Raw genomic sequence first — 18,976 nt, 5'->3', positions numbered from 1 at the left:
TATTTTCAGAGTTGCTGATTCAGTGCTTTTGCTGGACACATTTTTAATTTGCTATATCAGCTCTATAAGGCCATCTGTCTTGCAGCCATTGAAGGGATGTAGGGCTGGACTGGGAAGTGGATGCATAGGTAATTACAGAGTTATATACAAACTACTCAGATCTCTGCATAATGGATCCCCTGAAAGAACTGCAACTATTATAATGATTAGGCTGGTGGTGGAGGCTCAGAGGGGCTCTGCTTCTGCTGCTCTTCCATATGTTGCATGCAGGATTGCTCGAAGCCACATAGGACTCCCCTCTGTATTAGAGCTGATGCTGAAACATGTCAGTGGGATGTAGAGAGGATTTTCTTCTAAACTACACTTTGCACCTGCACTTCTGGAGCAATAACGCTGCCAACGGCTGCACACAGCTCTCTGAGCATCCCTTCAGCCTCCCCAGAGTGATAAATCTATGGCTGGGAACTTTCTGGTACTAAAATAGCTCTTAAAGCACTTTGAATAATCAAAAAAACCTTCATACTTTGTAGGGCCCTTTTATTTCTCCCTCTCCCTCTTGTCTAATTTCAGTACTTGCCTTTGTGAAACTCTACCATTGATTCCCATGTCACAGTAAATAAAGGTACGAATGTATCCTGCTGGGTCAATTAACCCCAGTTCTGCACTGTGTCACAGCCTGCACTGGCTGTGATTTCCAGAAAGGAATATTCTTTTGTCATTCTTTGCCCGTGTGCAAACGTATGTTAAGACCATAAGATAACTGTAACACTTTTCCACACAAAGCTAACTCTGCTTTTTGTAATTTCTGGAGTGCAGCTACGAACTGTAAAATGACATGAACCATGTGCACGTGTATTCTTAAGTGGTAGAGAAGACAAAGGACTGACAGTTTTTGTACTTTCATGTCAGTGTGCTCCCTAATGATGGGCAAGCCTTGCCACAAAGCCTCTGAACCTCAGTTCTTAGGCAGTCCTTCAAAGGCTACAAGAAGTGGGAGGCTGAGGTTTCCTAGGTTTCATGTTGTTCTATGCAGAAAGATGATGCTCTTCACTGCAATATCAGACTCCGAAAGAAGCAGAAATAATAAGAATAAAACCAAAAGACATTGTTGACTTGCATTTCCTTGAGCTTTCACGTGAAATATTTAGATAAGCTTGCTCAGTAAAGTTAACCTGAGCAGCTGCCTGATGTAAGAATAAACCTGTTAATAAAACAAATGTGCTGTGCAGCAGCAATGTATAAATACTGACTGCATTTTTAAGTGAATACCTGATAAGGAAATAAGCTATGACACAGATGAAAGGTCGAGACACCAAGTGATGAACTGCAATTATTTTCAGAAGTGCTGCAGGAATAAATCTGCTCTAATCTATATACCAGTTTACAGCAACTATGCATGCTCGTGGGTTTCACTTACAAAGGAGCAAATAACAGAGAAGGTAGGTTACCGCAAAAGTAAAGGAATGAAGACAAATGTGGAAGGAAAATTCCACCTCAGAGGTCCCACTCATTCTGGTGAAGCAGTGTATACATAGAAGTGTTTTAAATCAATGGAAGTATATTTTCCTTGCACGGGAGAGTTAGTGTTAAATAAACAACTGATATTTCAATCAGTGCAGGCAAGGGGATCTCCCAGGTTGCTTTGTGAGGAGGCCACTTCTTACCTCTCCCTGCCTGGCCCTTCTCCAGAGCCCTAACTGCCGCAAGATGCTGAGGGATAATTTTACACCAGGTCGGCTGATATTCCCAGGGGCGGCTAGGCTAGAGGTTTGCCCTGCAAGAGCCCTGGGTGCCAGAGGCACTGCTGTGGGGAGAGGTCCGGGTGGGCAGGAGGAGGCCAGGGGCAGCACACCAGATCTGCTTCCCCTGTGGACCTCCGACCCTGTGTCCACTTCATTCCAGATCTGTGCCCTGCCGGAAAACCCAGCAGTGCAAATTTGGGCTGAACAAGCCATTTCTGTCATATTAGCCAGGACACACAATATGGAGTTTATCTTACTCCATATTCCTGTGTCAGCAGCAGAATGGAAGATAATACCCAATCCAGAGTATAATGTCTATTTGTGTTAGCCCCCTGTTAACCTTTTTGAACAAATGTGAACTGGCAGAGTGTGTTTATACCAGATTAGTGCCTTTTGTCTTATGGCTGCAAAGTTTTGATCTGACACTCTGATACTAGGATTCTTAAAACTGAATAATTTATGGCTGTGTTGAACCTCAGCCATAATACAAACTGAGGATCTTGTACTATTAACAAACATGCTTTTTAAAAAAAAATTTTTTTTTTTTTTTTTTTTTTCTGGGCAAGCTGTAGGTCTTGTTCAGTGTTACAGGATGGAAGAAAAATTATGCCACCCAGAAACTATCATCCAGCTTGGTGGGAGTGCAAAGATTTGCGTTACATGCATTAGAAGAAACATTTTGATAGAAAGCATACAGACTGCAGTAAAAGTACCCAGAAGGTGTTGCTCCTTGCGGGTTTGAAAACCCACACCATTATGAGGATTGATGACAGCAGAGGTTCCCAGTGACCCTGGTAATAGGCAATCAGTTTCCCTTCAAAACCGCACGTACGTGGGTCTCAAGTGGCTCTGCCTTAAGGCACTCTCTGGATGGGCACCCCACAAGGATCCCTGCCTGTGAGAGCCACTGCCACCTCCCATCGGTGTGACCTGATGAAGCAAAGGCTTGCCATGCACAGCCAGCCATGGCTCCTGCTCAAGGGATTCAAAAGTGAGATGCAAAAAGTTTCCTAAATGCAAAGACTCTGCACGTTACTTTTTCAGATGCGTGTAAACGTGACTGCTGTTCTTAAATGCAAACATTAAATCTACTCTGTAAAAATGCAATTACTGCTGCCATGGCAGAAATCAGTCGTCCCTTTTGAAGGAATGCCTTGAAAATGCAATCATAAAATCCCTGCACATTATGGATTTCATTAACATTGTACTCCCCTAGGATTCCCAATTGCACAATAACAGCAGTTCTTTAAATTTTAAATACCACAGACAGGAACAGTTTCACTAAAACCAGATGTGAAACCCTTGCACTGGCCTTCTTACTGGTTCTAAGTACTGAAACTGGCTGGTAATTGATACCTATTAACATGTTTGTTGTTCAGATTACAGAAATGGAAACACTATACTATTTTTCCTGTGAAAGGATACGTTAATGAGGGACAATGACTTACACTGCAATGGCAGTTCCCTGCTCTTGATTAAATTAAAAGTCTGTTTTTATTTTTTTATTTTAAATTATGCTATTTCACACTGAAGGGCAGCTGAGTGTGGAAAACCTAAGTGTAATAAACAAGGACATTTAGCTTAAGTTTGAGGAGCTAATAACATCCCATATGACAATAAACTAACTTCATGCTTATTTTTGGCAACCCTTGCCTCGTGAATATCTTTATTCCATTAATATTAGAAAGTCCATAGACTTTATTAATGCGATTTTAAAGAAGAAATTCAATCTGGAGTGACTCTGGTTCTGATTATGGAGTCACTCCAAATCTAAAGTCAGTTGAGCAATTTTTAAAAGTATATTTGAGGTTAAAAATAAGAGAGAAGTTACTGTGCAGATTAATGGTGTGAGCACGTTATTGATATTTTGAATCTAAGCTTTGGCATTTATTTCAAAACAAGTAAGGAACGGAATGAACAGGCAACTTTCTTTTCACAGAGCCTGGCAGGCAGGCAACATTTAGATGCACCCAGGAGCTAGTACTTTGTCAGACACAAAGGAGAAACCCAGTTTTTCCACCAAAGAATGGATTTCATGTCCACAGATGGAATTCATGTAAATACATTGCTAACAGCAAGCCAACATTATTTTCCTAATTATTTTCAGTGAAATGGTCCAAAAGACGTCAACACCTCAAAGGAGACAATCATATCGCATGCCCTCTAGACGTCCTCTGTAGATACCAATCTCCCTTTGCTGATATGTAACTGAGGTTTTCTGTTTCTTTTGTCTTAGCAAAAACATTAACCTTGAAGGGAGGGCTAAAAGGAAAGGAAAGGAGACCTATAATATTTGCCCTATATAAGAAAAAAAATAAAATACACTAACAAAATTAGTATTTGGAGCTGAATTTTCAAGCTGTTTTGGTCATGTATAATTGTACATATCTCAAATATATATGCCCTAGTTGCATATGTGTCTTGGCAGTTTAAAGGCAGACGTTGCTACTTAACCAGCTGCAGTGTGTGTGCAGGTATGGAAACCCGCAAACGCGGAATGATCAATGAATAATGATATACATAAAAACTCTCTCAGACAATGGCATATAGGCAGAAATTTTCAAGTTAAAAGTTCCAGGTTTGCCACAGCTGTATCCTTCAGCCTCTTTTTTGCTACTGAATATTATCTTGAGCTCTTGCACTGTGCCACAAAAACTATTTAAGTAGTGCTGCACAAAAGCGTATACTTCACACAAATTACTAGTTTACAATAGCATACAGAACAAAACAGAACAAAGTGACCTCTGTCCTTCATATAAAAGTGCCTTCATCCTTTTAGAAAATATTACCATTTTTTTCAACGGGTAATTTCAGAGCATTTTATTATTTGCATGTCCTTGGTTGTTTGTCTGTAAGCTCTTATGGAGATGAACATCTGTTCCTGGGGATATTTGTACAGAGGAAACATGGGATTTCAATACTATATCCAGATACAAACTCACAGCACATGCTTACTGCCAGTGGCATCAAGCCTTTGTAGAAGATGGTGGTTCACGTGCTCAAGGACACTGCTACTGAGGTACCTGGTGATCTGAAGTGCTTCGCATCCATCTCAAGATTGTTGGTTAACTTTAATGGGGAAGTATCTAGAGCACATTTGGAGTCTTGAATTACTAGCATGGTTGTTGAATAGAACTATAATAATTAATTATAATAATTCATATTATCATCACACAAATTGAACAAGAGAGGAGTTAAGCCATTGTACCTTGTGAAAAGCCAGGGGATAGCAAGTCCCCAGACTAGCTTATCAATGTGGTTGCTTCTGCTACACAGATGATGAGTGGTAGGATGATGAGATGCTACACAGGATTAGTGGTAGGGATGATTAACAGTTCCTCTGCAACACATGTAAAGCACGCGTATACAATGCAATTAATCTTCAAGCAGGATTTTGTAGGCTCAGTCCTGCAAACAAGACCCAGCTCTGCAGTGGAGGCTGCTATAGCTTAGTTTCTCTGTTGTGAAGTCTGCCTCTGGGGTGCTTGTCTCCCCAGCATGGCTTCTAGGTAGTGGAGGAGATGTCCTAGTGCTAGAATACTCAGGGAAATGGTACATGCTGCCTTTCCCAAACTGGGCCTGGGTGAAGCAGGTGAGAGCTGTGGCATGACCAGGATAGCATACAATAAACCTCCAGCTTCTTGGCTGATGGAGTACCTGGAGGCAGCATAAAGCTGCTCAACATTTTGCTTGGTAATTGTTTCAGCCACTGAGCACCCTGGTTTGTGGCAGAACACAAAGGAGGCTGAGAAATTCCTGGGCAGGAGGCTTGAGGTACCCTCAGATGTTTTAAGTATAAACCACAGAGTAGCTTGGATTCTGTTATGTGTTTGTTATTAAAAAAGTTAATGGTTAAAAAAGGCCTTTGAAACTTTTTCTCAGAAAGATCTAGTTCTAAGTGAAAGGATTAAGCTATATATATACGTATGTAGTCATCATAACTTAATAAAGTTAATAAGCACATAGAACACATGAATGAGATTTGACTAGTTCTCTTGTTTTGATTATCCAGTCATAAATGCATAAGTGACAGCAGAATAGAAGGAAATAAAGAAAAAAGTGCCAGCCTTCTGACCATATGAAACACATGGACTTTGATTCTGCTGCATTCCAGCCTTTTTCTACATGCATTCCATAGATTTCAAGTGGCAATGATTAATAACAAGCCTAGCACTTAGATAAGGCTGGGGAGATTTTAACTTTTATTCCTAAGTAAGGAAAAAAAATCAGCAGAATTTTTTGCCACTCTGTAGCCTTATTAGGTCCATCATACACAATTACCAAGTTGCCAAAAGCTCAGGACGTGTAGGGGCCCCTAAACAGGACACATGAAATTTCCATTGTGTGCCAAGGATCAGAAATGAAAGATTTCCCCCACTTTCTTCCCTTTACTAACTACTACTCAACATGTTTTTAAGCTTTCTTGCAGACAGCAAACCTCACAGGAAAAACCTATGTGAACATTCTTATTGATGGCTAACGAGGCATTGTTTTTATATGTCAGTTAGTAATTTCCTACAGAAAACAACAGGAGCAGGAAAAAAGTTTCACATACATGAACAAACTTTCAATATCATTAATATGGATCTAATATGTTCAAGTCCTTCTCTTATTTTTTTTTGCCAAAATAAATAGAAACTAGAACACAACAAAGAAGTGTAAGTCAACCTACATAATCAAGATAAATCAGTATTTTTTGCCTAATGAAATTAATACTGGCCTGTTACTATAGATTACTATTTGCATACAGTAATTCATACAAACAATTTTTTCCTGTTCAGGAACCATGCACCATAATGCCTTGGAGCTGGTTACAATTAGCAAGCAACAAGCTTGAGCACAAGCAAGAACCCACGAAGTCTCTTCATGGGGGCACATGTTTGCAGGATTACTGCAAAGCCCAAGTCTTTCTAAAACAGCTGTGTTTAAGGACGTGGAAGAATAGCCACTGTACAGAGACAGGTAAACTCATCTCATGTGTGAGATATTCTAGAAGGGATTTAGGTCTTCTGAGGTGAAATCTGAGTGCATGAAAACACCATCCTGTATTAATGCTTAACTATAATCAGCTTGAGACATAGCACATGCTCAGTTTACTGGGACATTCCACTTTAAGTGCATGTTAAACTAATATTGACTTTTCCACTAAACCAAAATCTCTGTTATTTGTGCCCAGAAGACTGAAAAAACAATAGATGTAGGAAGCAGAAGAATTAATCTTCCTGACCTTTCCTTTTTTTTATACCTTTGGGAGTCAGTCTTTTTGTGTGTGTCTAATAAGGAATGTAAGCTATTCACTTGCAACGATTCTTAGATTATGTAGAAGTACTTTACTGTATTATTTTGCTCTTTCTTTTGCATTCTCCACGTTCAATAAAATTCCACAGGGTATTATTAATAATATATTTAAAGTATTATCTTTTTACCTGTATCCATTCCCTGGTAGAATCTTCCCCTGGGGTCCATCCATTTTCAGGGTAATTTAGCCGGGACCTTTCTGAAGACCAGATAGCACTGTACTGGGAGGAGACAGTGATTTGATCAGAGTGAATTTCTCCTGACTCCATACCTAGTGGTTCCATGCACTGGAAATCTGAAGAAAAATAAATTACCATCATTACTATGGTCAGCTTTTTGATGTAGACTTTGAATAATGAGAACATTTTCCTGCTTTGAATATGAATATCTAAAGAATTTATTTTTATGTGACTTTGAATTCTTTAGCAACTTTAAGTGAGGCAGTATGGTGCTTATGGTGTCATTCTTAATACTGTCATTCAAGTTGCCATGGCAATTCCTGCAATAATAATGCTATACAAATATTTTTAGCCCAGCATTGTTGCCATTTCAATACAGGACAATAGAATTCTCTTTTCTAGGGTAGCACACTCACTTCTGTAGATTCATAATATAAAACAATGTATGCTCAACTCATAATTATACACAAAGCCAGGAAAGACAAACTATAAGACTGTACAAAACAATTTTGTTTAGAACTATTTACTCCAGTACAAAAAGTGTAAGATGTTTTAAAAATTCAAGCTATTCTCTTTAGGTCCTGGACACCGCGAAGAAACAGATCAACTAAATTTGAATCTAGGTCAGAAGAGTATTGACACAAGGGAATTACCACCTCTTCTGTAATGTGCTGTATTTTAAATGAGTTGACCATCTCCATCCAATCTCTTTCTGTTGACATAAAAATTACCTAGATAATTTAGAGTCAATTGACAATCCAGTCAATATACTGAGTTCAGAGGCTGATAGGGCATGGAGTCTGAATTCTTTTCTCACTCTTCAAAAAGATATTACTACTGAAGCAGTAGAAGCCAGTGGCCTTAGATGGATTCTCAGAAACAGCTGCTTGTGGACCTCTGCCAGGGCAGAACATGTGGCTACACTTCAGTTTGGGAACTTCACCATACATTAGTATAAATCATTCCTTCACTGGTAGCTTAAGATAAAATGCCAGTGTGTGAAGTAGAGGCCCTGACATTTGGGTACATACTTGTTCTCAGCACACCTTGTCTGGCTCTGAGAGAAGTAGCTGTGTCTCTAACAGAGGGGTGGGTGCTTAGTTTTCAAGACCCCCTACTAGAAACTGCTGTCTGGATTCAGTACTAAGGTCAGGACTACCATTTCCATGTTACTATGGGAAGCCTGCTCTGCTGCTGCCTCTGATTCACCTCATCTGTTGAGCAAATGCAATTGCGAGCTTTGAGAGCTACAGCTCACTGCTTCTGTGCATTGGACCTAAAGAGGAGGAGAGTAGAAAGCATTCTGTAAAGTGTGAAAGTGAAAATTGACTTAGCCTTGGAGACTAATTTGTAGTTAAGGTGCTCCATAACAGAATTATCAAGCTTGCTGAAAAAAATGCATTTCCTGTGTTCCACCTATTTCCCCATTTCCCTGCTGCTTCAGTGTAGTAGGGGCCTTTGGTGAAGTACTGAAACTGAACTACTTTAGGGTAAGACTTCAAGTAAATCAGCTTCTGCTTGGAATCAGAAGGATTAGCCACTACAGAGGACACAAGTCATGCTAGGTTGGAGTCATAACAAAATATCTAAAAAACAGGTGTCCAGTCTCATGGATTCTTCCCATTCATGCCAGCTGGGGTATGTCCCATTAACTCCTCCTTGCTGTGCATCTACATGGTAGCTAATGAAGATGCAAGGACAAAGGAGAGGTGAGGAGAAACATGAATAATTTCAGTTTACTGATTTTTCCTTTGTTCCTTCTTTGATTAAACAACTACATCAACTCCAAATCTACTCAAAACTCAGTCACAGAAAGGAGAGTTTGATTTAAAGTATATTTTATCATTAAGCAAAGAAAGGAAATCTGCAAGGACATGTTGTAACACAGCCCATTATTTTCCTGTGTCTCCCTCACTTGGTTTCATTCTCTGTGCAAAGAGTAAGCATGAAAATGAGGCAACTGGGAGAAAAGTAACAGAGAACAAAGCTTCGATAGCTTATGAAATGGTTTAACAAGAGCACGTATTATTAAATGGGTTCTTTTTATTCAAGAAATCGATCATCAAAGCTTTTTCCATGTAATAAAAGAAGGCTTTGGATAGTGCATTCATTGTTCATGTTTCATTGTTTTAATGTAACTATTCAATTGCTCTGCATTTCCGTGTTTCCTCGGTCAGCACGGTTTTTAATGATAATTTTTCCAACTTCCTGGCAATACTGAGGAATAAAACTGTGAGGAAAACATAGCTTTTCAAAGGGTAGCTGTATTTAAAAAAAAAAAAAAAAAGGAAAGAAAAACAGAACCAATCCTCCCCCACCATCTTATTTATTTAAGGTTTCTTTAAAGTTTCATGCAACACCTGGTGTGCAAGAAGACATAACAGAGAGTATTTTCCAAGAAGCTCTGCAGGATGGATAAATACTGACCTTCCGATACACTGCTCTGCGACACGCTGTAGTTTGCTGAGAATCCCTCTTTTGCTATTGCACTGTCGGTGTAAAATACCATTGAAAGAATCCCTGTTGAAGAGCGGACGCGGCCTGGGTTGTTCTGCCCACAATAGCGCCCTATGTGTGGGCCAACTGCAAAAAGACAGAATATAATAGTAAACTACCACTTCTGCTGCAACAATAGATGACACTACAATAGCTTCCAAAGAGATTCCCTCAGCAGGAATAAGTGAACCTCTACAATGGTTTAAAATCACAGCCTCATCAATAACTTAGCAATGAACAATAAATTGCTTACCCTGCCCCAGTAATTTTACTTCTAAAATGTTCCAGGTAACACTCCATAAAACCTCTGAAAACGTAAAGAACCAGGATTTCAAAAACGTGTCCTTTAAAGTGCACAGAGAGGGCAATGATGCACAAAATTACATGTACAAAACAGCAAAAGTATTTTCCAAAGTGTGGTTGAAGCACCTATTTATGACAAGGACATCTGAATGTCCTGATTTGCCCACCCAGCCAACAAGATGCTGAATACCCTTAGCTATAGAAAAAGCTCAGACAACATTTTCCAGGATTTATGCCCAATGCTGCAGACAATCTGTTAATTTTATAGCAGATTTGGGAAAAAAATAAATTAAAAAATTGCTCTTGTATTGAGGCAATGACCAAATTCTCTTTTTTTTTTTTTTTCCCCTCCTATTTAGACTTTCAGGACATCCTCATGGATTGTTCACCCATATGCTCAATATTAAAGAATATTGTAAAAGAATTCAAGAAGAAAATATTAATCCATTCAAAAGTGCAAGGATTTCTTAAGTATACCTCCATCTCACAGAACAAGCACACATGATTTCTCTCAGTGTTAATAATGTATAAACTGGTTCCTGATATTTTTCTGGATTTCCTGTGCAGTGAGATAATCTTTTCCCTTAATTAAGCTACTCAAATCACAACTAACATATGTGGCCTTCTTGCACTTGAGCATTCCCTACAGATAGGTCTCTAGGCTGTTGAGTAGTGATACATCTGTGCTTACAAACAATAAGAACAGATAATGCTAAAACGCCATGCATGGAGTCAATCATAAAACTAATCAGAGAACGTCATTCTAATGCTTACACCACTGGTTTCCAGGCTTAAATTAACACCTTGTCATATCTCTAGGAACTCCATTTAACTTTCAGTTTAAAATATAAAATGTTTATATATCATAATTATTCACAGTTCAAAGAAAATCCACAGCTAACATCATTTTGTAGTCATTTGTTGGCATTTTCCAACAAGTAAAACAGTTCCAGCTTGGAATAACTTCATTATGTAAGCTACACATTTCTGTAAGGCCTTCGAGTTGCCAGAAAGAGAGAGCTCAGATGATATAGCTTTTCCTGCCAGCATCTATTTTTCAAACCATATTCTGGCCAGAGTTAGTCTTCAGTTACTTTGGCAATCTCAGGGCATTTATAGTACTTGCCAGTCCAGACTTTTTCACCAGGGTTGTTCAATGTGGTATTGACAGTGTGGAACACCCTATACAGCATATGAGTTGGATTCTTTCTCATTCTAGAAATCATTAAAGCTTTACAGTTTTATTATCTGTAGCAAGAAACTAGTTGTTTTGTTGTTACCATTACTAGCCTTTTTAAAATACAAAATAATGCCCCACTTCAGGCTCCAATTGCTGCAGTTCTGGTATATATATATCATTCTGTATGTGTAAACAGCTCTGATCCTGCTCTTTCACATGATGGTCTTTTGACGTTACAGTCACTGATCTGCAAGAAAACAGGGAGTATAAGGCCATCATGTTAGGACATTCTGAGCCTCCTTCCTCTCATTTCCTGCGGGGAAGCATCTTTGAGATGACAAACAGAAGAGAACTTTGTTTAAAGCAGACAGGCTTTAAGATTCCCCATGACTCACTGGTTTATAATTTTTAAGACACATTTAATGTTTCTGCATTTCAGTCTTCTGCAGATTGGCACTGCTATCATAGTACCATTCCCTTTACTAGCTGTGTAGATGCAGGAGCCAAAAACTTGCAGAACATGACAGAAAAAGGTATTGCATTTTTTGCACAACATGTAAACCTTACTTGTCTGAGCTAATATGGAGCTAATATATCCAGATCTAAGCAGAACTGGATCAAATAAAGATTCTTGCTTTTCCTATGTAAATAGCTAACACAACTAAAATTCTTCTTTTTCCCTGCCTTTTTCCTTTTTTCTGACTCTTCTTTATGACCCGAGATGAGCTTTCATAATAGAACAGATACAGCCCCAGATGGGAATTTTAGGCTAGCAGGTGCTGAAAAGTCATTAGGCCCAGAAAGCTCTTTGCAGGCTCTGCCTGTAGACCATCATGCCACTTTGCTGGCATCCCGCAGGAAGGCTTACTCCAAATATAAGCCACTTGGAAATGTCCTCACTCAAGGTCACTTTCACATTACCTGCAGAACAGAGGTATTTTTTGTGAGCCTGCTACTTCACTTGACTGCACATGCTTTAGCTATTTCTGAGACTTTGGCTCCTCTGTCCACTGGCATGGTATGTTGTAGTAGAAAAGAACTACTTTCAGGTTAAATGATGGAGGAATAACCAAGAAAGCTGTTTTACAAGCTTTTTCCCAAAATGCAGAGTCTAATTTTAGTGCTTGAATAAATCCTTGGTTATTCTTAGTAAATATGTGTGAAGGTTTACAGGATCTGAGTTATCATTTGTATAGAATATGGCTGACGGCTTAAGGCTAAACAGAAATGTTGTCCCTACTTATTCTTCTTTTCTTTTGCTTCATACAACTGACAGCATAAAAGGTGAAATTAATTCCAAATCTGCTGTTTGCCTTTCTAGCTTTCAAAGACTGTAAGTATCAACTCATTTTGAGACTTGTTAAAATATGTATATGTACTTTTGATTGAAATCTGAGCTTTTGGAATAGAGTAATAATCATAAAAAAAAAAGCAATGAAAAATACTATATTTTATTAGAATATCAGAATATGTTTAATATTCTATATTTTTAGAATATTAGAAGAATATTCTAAAATATTAGAAGAAAAGTTCGGTTAACTAGCCATTTTACTGAATTTTAAACTTGGCCTTTATAAGTGTGCTGGTGTGAAAATATTGCTGTGAACAATATTTTCACAGCAGTGTGATTGTTATTGGCAAAACATTTGCACACTATTTAGGATGCTAAAGAGAAAAGAATTGAAAAATGAATCCTGTTTTCACAGTCCACTAGTCACACTGAGCTTACACACACTTTTATATCTTAATGGTTTCTCACAAGAGTGAAGAAAGCAACCACAATAGAGGAGGAAAACATCCAGATTAATAGCAACCTTCATTTGCACTGATGTTAACAACTGCAGTAAAGTCTCCTGTTTTGCTCTGTAATTCGGTGGAAGCTCTTGTGGTATTGACTGAAGCAGCAATGTTTAGCCTGTGGTTCTCAAACCGTATGTAAACTTTATATTACTTTTGAGCCCTAGTAGACAGTCTATAGAGTTTCAAAGAGAGCTGCATGATGAATATGTGCAATTTGTCACTTAAGCTAGTCCTGGTTTTGAGTGGGCTATTTTTCTTCAAAGTCATCAATGGACTGTTCTTGGCCAAGGCTCGCTGAGGTGTATTTGTGCTTTGGGCAAAGACACTTTTGGTGTCTAGTTTATTTATTCAAAATCATACATTTATATTCTGTGATCTACTCCCTCCTGCTCCTGCTCTACCTGTTACTGTTACCGTCTTCAAACCACCATCCCTTTTCTGCACAATATTTGCAAAATGCACCTGTAATTTCCAAATATTCTCCAAAAGTGTTTCACTTTTTGCTTTGTTTTAAAGAATAGACCAAAGAGTTCCCGTGGCATAGTTATGTAGAAACAAAATACCAGGATTAAGGCATTCCTGAATGCCTACCATTCCCATCCTGAACTGGGAAAACACTTACACTAGTGCTTAACTTCAGACCTGTAAGTGTCCTCTGTGAATTCCTTTTGAAGTAAGTCTAACCGCTCGTGTATTCTGAAGATAAGCACTTGTTTTGCAGAATCAAGATGCAAGTACTCAGCACCTGCCAGATTCAGTCAACTAAAAGGATGACCAGGAAGGCTGAGGACTTCACAAGCATGACAGATTTCAGAATTAACTTCTTCATGAATGAGCATTATGGTTGCTGGCAAATTTTCTGAAGAAAAATATCCTTTTTAAGTATCATTGTTATTTTTTATTTAAGAGAAAATTTCCCTCTCTCTCTCTCTCTCTCTCTCTTTTTTTTTTTTTTTTTTTCTTCTTTTCCCTAGGGGGAGGAGACTGATGCAGGGGTGCTCAGGGACTGGCAGTACCTGGCTCAAACATCAGTGCCCACTTTCCACAGTTAGAGGAGAGCACCATGTTCAGCAGGCTGCCCACCTCATTCTGCACTGGTTACAGTCATGACTACTTTCCACCAAACTGTTCTGTCATATTATTAAAAAAAAAGAGAGAAAAGAAACAACAACAAAAAAATCATAATCTCTGCAAACCAGAGCTTTGTTGCTTGGATAAGGGGACTTGAACTGAAGGACATACATCTTTTCCAAACATTTTTAGAATAAAAGTTTACAGTAAAACAAAACAAAGTGTTAAACTCCTTCTGGTACATTGCTTTCCTCTAAGGCCAGCTGTCTGCCCCATTATTAGAGCTAGACTCTACTCTGTGTTTATATAAGTGTAGTGCAATGGGGACTTTAACCTCTACCTCAACTGGGCATGTGAGCAGTGATGTAGTACAGTAAAGTGAAATAGCTTCCTTCTTTATGGCTATGTCCACATGAGAAAATAAAGCTGGCCAGGGAGCATCCTCTGGACCTGCAGTCAGTGGCCAGGGACTGTTTCTGGGACCAGACTAGCAGTGTGACACAGCTCGCTCCCATATGGCTCTTCCTTTTGAAGCAGGACGGCCATGTCCAACGTGCCTGCTGGGAACAGCCCCTCGCTCCTCCAAACCATGCTTGGGAATTATGTGGGGAAGTTTAAGCTGATGTGGGCTACAACTGTGCAAGGGAGCATGCCAGTGATTAAGCAGTACATGCAACCAGAGACTGTTTCTCTAGCCTGGTGCTTCAAAACATATCTTCAAAATGTTGTTTCATGGACTGTAGGGAAACAGGAACAAAGACTCATCCTGGAGGAGCCTCCCTTGCTCAAAGGCAGCCAAATTATTGAATATTTTTCTGAAATGTACTACTTCCATGTAGATCCAAATTAGATTTATGTTGCGTCTCTTCTCTCCCACCCCTATCTTCAGTCTATTGCCAGATCATACCAGCAGTTTCCTGTGTCATCTTTGCTCTTTGGCTGAAATAGTTCTCCCTCTCAAGTATTCATCCTGTGATGCATTTATACAGAAGAAATCACATCCTCTCTGCCTTTGTTAAGTTAAACAAGAAAGCCTGACTGCTGGCTAAAGAGCATCCCACAGTGAAATGATGTAGGAAATGCTTCCCTACAACCACTACAAGCTCCAACAGTTTGTATCTAAGGAAACATTTCTCTAGTCTACAAATTCAGCTGAATATTTACAAACATGTAAACACCCTTATTGGATGTCAGGAGCATTTTGGATTTAGACAGTTTGTGAGGGAATTGGAAGGCAGATAATGCCTGTTGTTAATTGCTCTTCAGTATGGCTCAGTCACTTTCTTGAACCAGGAAATTACCACTTTGAAACCCTCTGACACTAACAATAATGCATTTCTTTTTGGTAATATTACACATAAATTGATTGATTGGATCATCTTTTCACAAGTCATTTGAAATCCAAGTTCTACAGGAATTTAGCTTGAAAAGATTTGGCCTATATACAAATAAAGCTATTATTAAATGTTCCAGACATCATTATTGTGTTGTTAGAATACTGTTTTTCCTAACTGAAGCATTAAATACTAAGTAGTCTTTCAGTTACTGTTATGGCTCTTTCTTTGCTGTTTATTGGAGTAGATTGAAAAGAGCCACGATAAACCCATTAAGCATAAAACAAAAAGAAAGAACAAATATATGTTAAAAAGCACATACCTATTTACCACAGTATCAATAAATACTTTAATTAAAATGATATTGGGGATTTATCTAGGAAAGCAGGCAAGTTTAGATGAGTTATTAAAATATATTCCTGAAGTTATATGTTTTCATTTAAATGAAATATTGATGTAGCATTAGCAGTTCGTAGAAACTGCCAGAAAATATCTATTAATATGGGTTAGCACACCAGTGGAAAACTGAAATATCTGTAATTAGCACCCAACAAAACAACATCAATCATTAATTTTCATCAGTCAATGAATTTTGCAACAAGTTACAAAGAAAGAAGATAAAAGGCAGCTACATGATGCTTCCCTTTATCAGTCTGCACCATACAGGAAAATACTGAAAAAGGCATCACAAAAAGTATTACATAGATGTTTGCACAATTTGTATGGGCAATAGGGCATCCTAAAGGTTAGGTACTTATCTTGAGCAGCCCCTTTTAGACTGCAGCCTACCTAGCTGGGGTTCATGGCTGCCCCTTTCCTGGAGAGGATTTGGCTAATATGGACTGGCTGACTTGGGTGAAAAAATAAAGAAATCACAAAGTTATTTTGTTAACCGGTCTCAGTGTAGAAAAGGGATGTAAGATTGGATGTGGGGTGAAATGAGGGCTCATTGGCTCCATAGACTTAGCTAATATCTAGTTGGGCACTTATTGAATTAAACAAAGTCAAGTGTCATCAACAACTAAGTGGAAAATTACTGAGATGTCAGAGAAGTACGTTCCAGAAGGGCATCAACACACCCACCCTGGCACGTGTGCCCAGCTAATCAGAGATTATAAATTAGCAAAGATAAAGCCTTTGAATTTGTTTATACTGCTGGAAGAGAGTATACTGTGGGAGAGGAACACTGCAGTGCCTGATCACCAGTGCTACCTGAATGGCAATGGGACTGCCCATTGACCTGGGGAATTGTTCAGTGAGTGTAACTATGGATGCCACATTTGCTCTAGCAAAGAAATTCTCTGCTTGGTCAGCAGTTCTGAAACCTGTTTCCTCTGGCTGGAGGGTTAGTACCTGAACTCCAATTTGTGCAAGTTTCTGGATATTACTGGAAAATTCTTGTGTTTTATCTGTGAAAGTTTAGGACTCATTACAGGGTTTCATATTTTAGTGTAGGAAGCCCATCACATATTCCCTCTAAAAATGCATTTTTTCCCCAAGCCAACTGTTCAAAAGTACATATATTTCATAAAAAAAAGTACTTCACACTGTGATATGCTTTACTGAATGAATTTACGGAGCGTTTTCCCCATTTCTCTTTAATTCAACTCATTTCAAATAAATCAAACAAGGATCTCTCTACTCTGGCATTTAAAAAAATGAGAATATGCCTTCTGCAGCACACTGTGGAGTAATGGTTATGTGTATCACAGTCCATTTTTCTCTTACCATCAGGGAATCCATCCCAGATTTCCAATCGGTCATAGCGACAGAACGCTCCCCCTGGGGTATTTGAATCAGGTTCTAGTTCAAAGCTTTCAAATTCCAGTATAATCTCTGACATCTTTGGTGCAAAGATAATATAAGTGCATTCAAGGCTATTGGGATATTTTTCAGGGAATCCAGGGGACTTTATCACTCCACTTGATGAAGTAAAGTTTCTGGAGCATTCAGGTCCTGCAAGAGAGAGAAAAAATCACCTGGGTTAACACTATGCTACTAAGCAAAGTAGTTAGCTGGAAAACAAATTAGGCTGTGTTGTCTCTCCAGCAGCAAAGGTGGCTTTTCAATGAAACACCTCATTTTAATCACTGTATTAATCATTCAGCCAGCTTGTTCATATTACTGATAGTCAGGTTTTAAAGTGCAATTCACATACACTGTCTGATCTCCAATTTTCAATTTGTATGGAACAATATGAAAACTTGTACCAGCTCTAGAAAAAAATTATGACAAATACAAAGCCATGTGGGAACAATGAAAGTGTAAGCTGCAGAAATCTCGACAGAGCCCTAGAGAAATAATTATAGCCCCTTCAAGCTCAAATCTTTAAATCTTATGGCTGACAGGCTTTTATTGGTGAAATAGATTTTTTTTTTCCAAAAGCGGGTGAGTGAATTCAGTAGAGGGAGTAGTGGTTTCAGATTCCTGGAGCACTGACTCAGTAACTCTGCCAGATGTGACCTATGCCTCCTTGACAAACTAAATGTGAAAGGTAATTCGTACACGTACCAAGGGTGAGTGACTCATTCTGAGTGGTGTTGACACAGGTGCACCAGTAAAATGTTGCTGCTAGTGCAGGCATGATAAACTGTGTGATTACAGGCAGTGTTGCTAGAAGTCACCTAATGTCAATGTTGACACATTGGTTTCCCCCATGTCCCCACCATGGCATAAAGTGATGCTCCAAACACTGCTCTCGGTAGAGCAGGAAAGCGGTGCTGGAGATGCGAAGCCAGGTCAGTGGACTTGCCTTGAATACAAGGGACTAAAACCAGAGTCAATCTCTTGTTGACAGATGATGTTTCTCCTTTGTTTAGGTCCCTCAGGAATCCTCTCTGTGGATCCCACATCTGCAGGTGTGCTCTCAATAAGCTGCAGGCACAGCCCACACATCTTCCCATGAGGTCAACTCAGGTACCCCCCTCTCTGACTTTTGACACCACTGGTTTAATGGAAAGTGATTTACAGGGTTTGGGACATCTGTGGATGGCAGCCAACCTGGGGAGTTTGGGTAGGATGACTCAGATGAAGCTCTTCTGACATGGAGTAAAAGAAGGACACAGGCAACAGAGTTTGGTTGCAACAGCTCTGTGCTGGGGAATGAGTGTGTGTGAGCTTTCAGTGTGGATGAGGATGCCCAGCTTCCTTAGAGACTGTAGTCAGGAACCTTAGAGGACTTCCAATGCTTAACACAGATCATTGAAGGAAAACAGTCTGGCTTGTTGCATATATGAATACTCTTATTTCACCATAGAAAATGTTTTCCTTGTGAATGTGCCAAACATATTACCCCCCACAGATTTGGCCACCTTCCAAGTAAATTCAGCATACAAGAGAGAGGGATGAATGAATTTAGTCAGTTCAGGTATTTTTGTCCTTCAGCAGACACTGACGGGAAATGCTTGAGCTATCACATCAATATTCAGAACACTTCATGGCATATTTTGGAAGATGTAGATATTAATGCTCACGTAACCTGACCCATTCCAATTTGGGAAATTACATTTTGCCTATAATTATATCACCCCCATACGCTGGATATTTCTCTTCTCTCCCTGTCATTCTCTTGTC

General features: G+C 39.1%; 1 protein-coding gene across 4 annotated transcripts in view; it reads right to left on the bottom strand.

Annotated features, from left to right (window-relative positions):
• Positions 1-18,976, bottom strand: part of NRP1 (neuropilin 1) — a 111,750-nt gene that overhangs the window by 44,010 nt on the left and 48,764 nt on the right. For all 4 annotated transcript variants that reach the window (XM_032181597.1, XM_032181598.1, XM_032181599.1 and 1 more), the window contains exons 4-6: positions 17,132-17,359; positions 9,647-9,802; positions 7,169-7,335 (exon numbers count right to left, since the gene is read on the bottom strand). In XM_032181597.1, coding sequence (XP_032037488.1) covers positions 7,169-7,335; positions 9,647-9,802; positions 17,132-17,359 — 551 coding nt within the window. The remainder of the gene's footprint in view (positions 1-7,168; positions 7,336-9,646; positions 9,803-17,131; positions 17,360-18,976) is intronic.

This window comes from Aythya fuligula, chromosome 2, assembly GCF_009819795.1.
Source record: "Aythya fuligula isolate bAytFul2 chromosome 2, bAytFul2.pri, whole genome shotgun sequence".
NCBI classification, from domain to species: domain Eukaryota; kingdom Metazoa; phylum Chordata; class Aves; order Anseriformes; family Anatidae; genus Aythya; species Aythya fuligula.
This window is presented reverse-complemented; position numbering and strand designations above follow the sequence as displayed.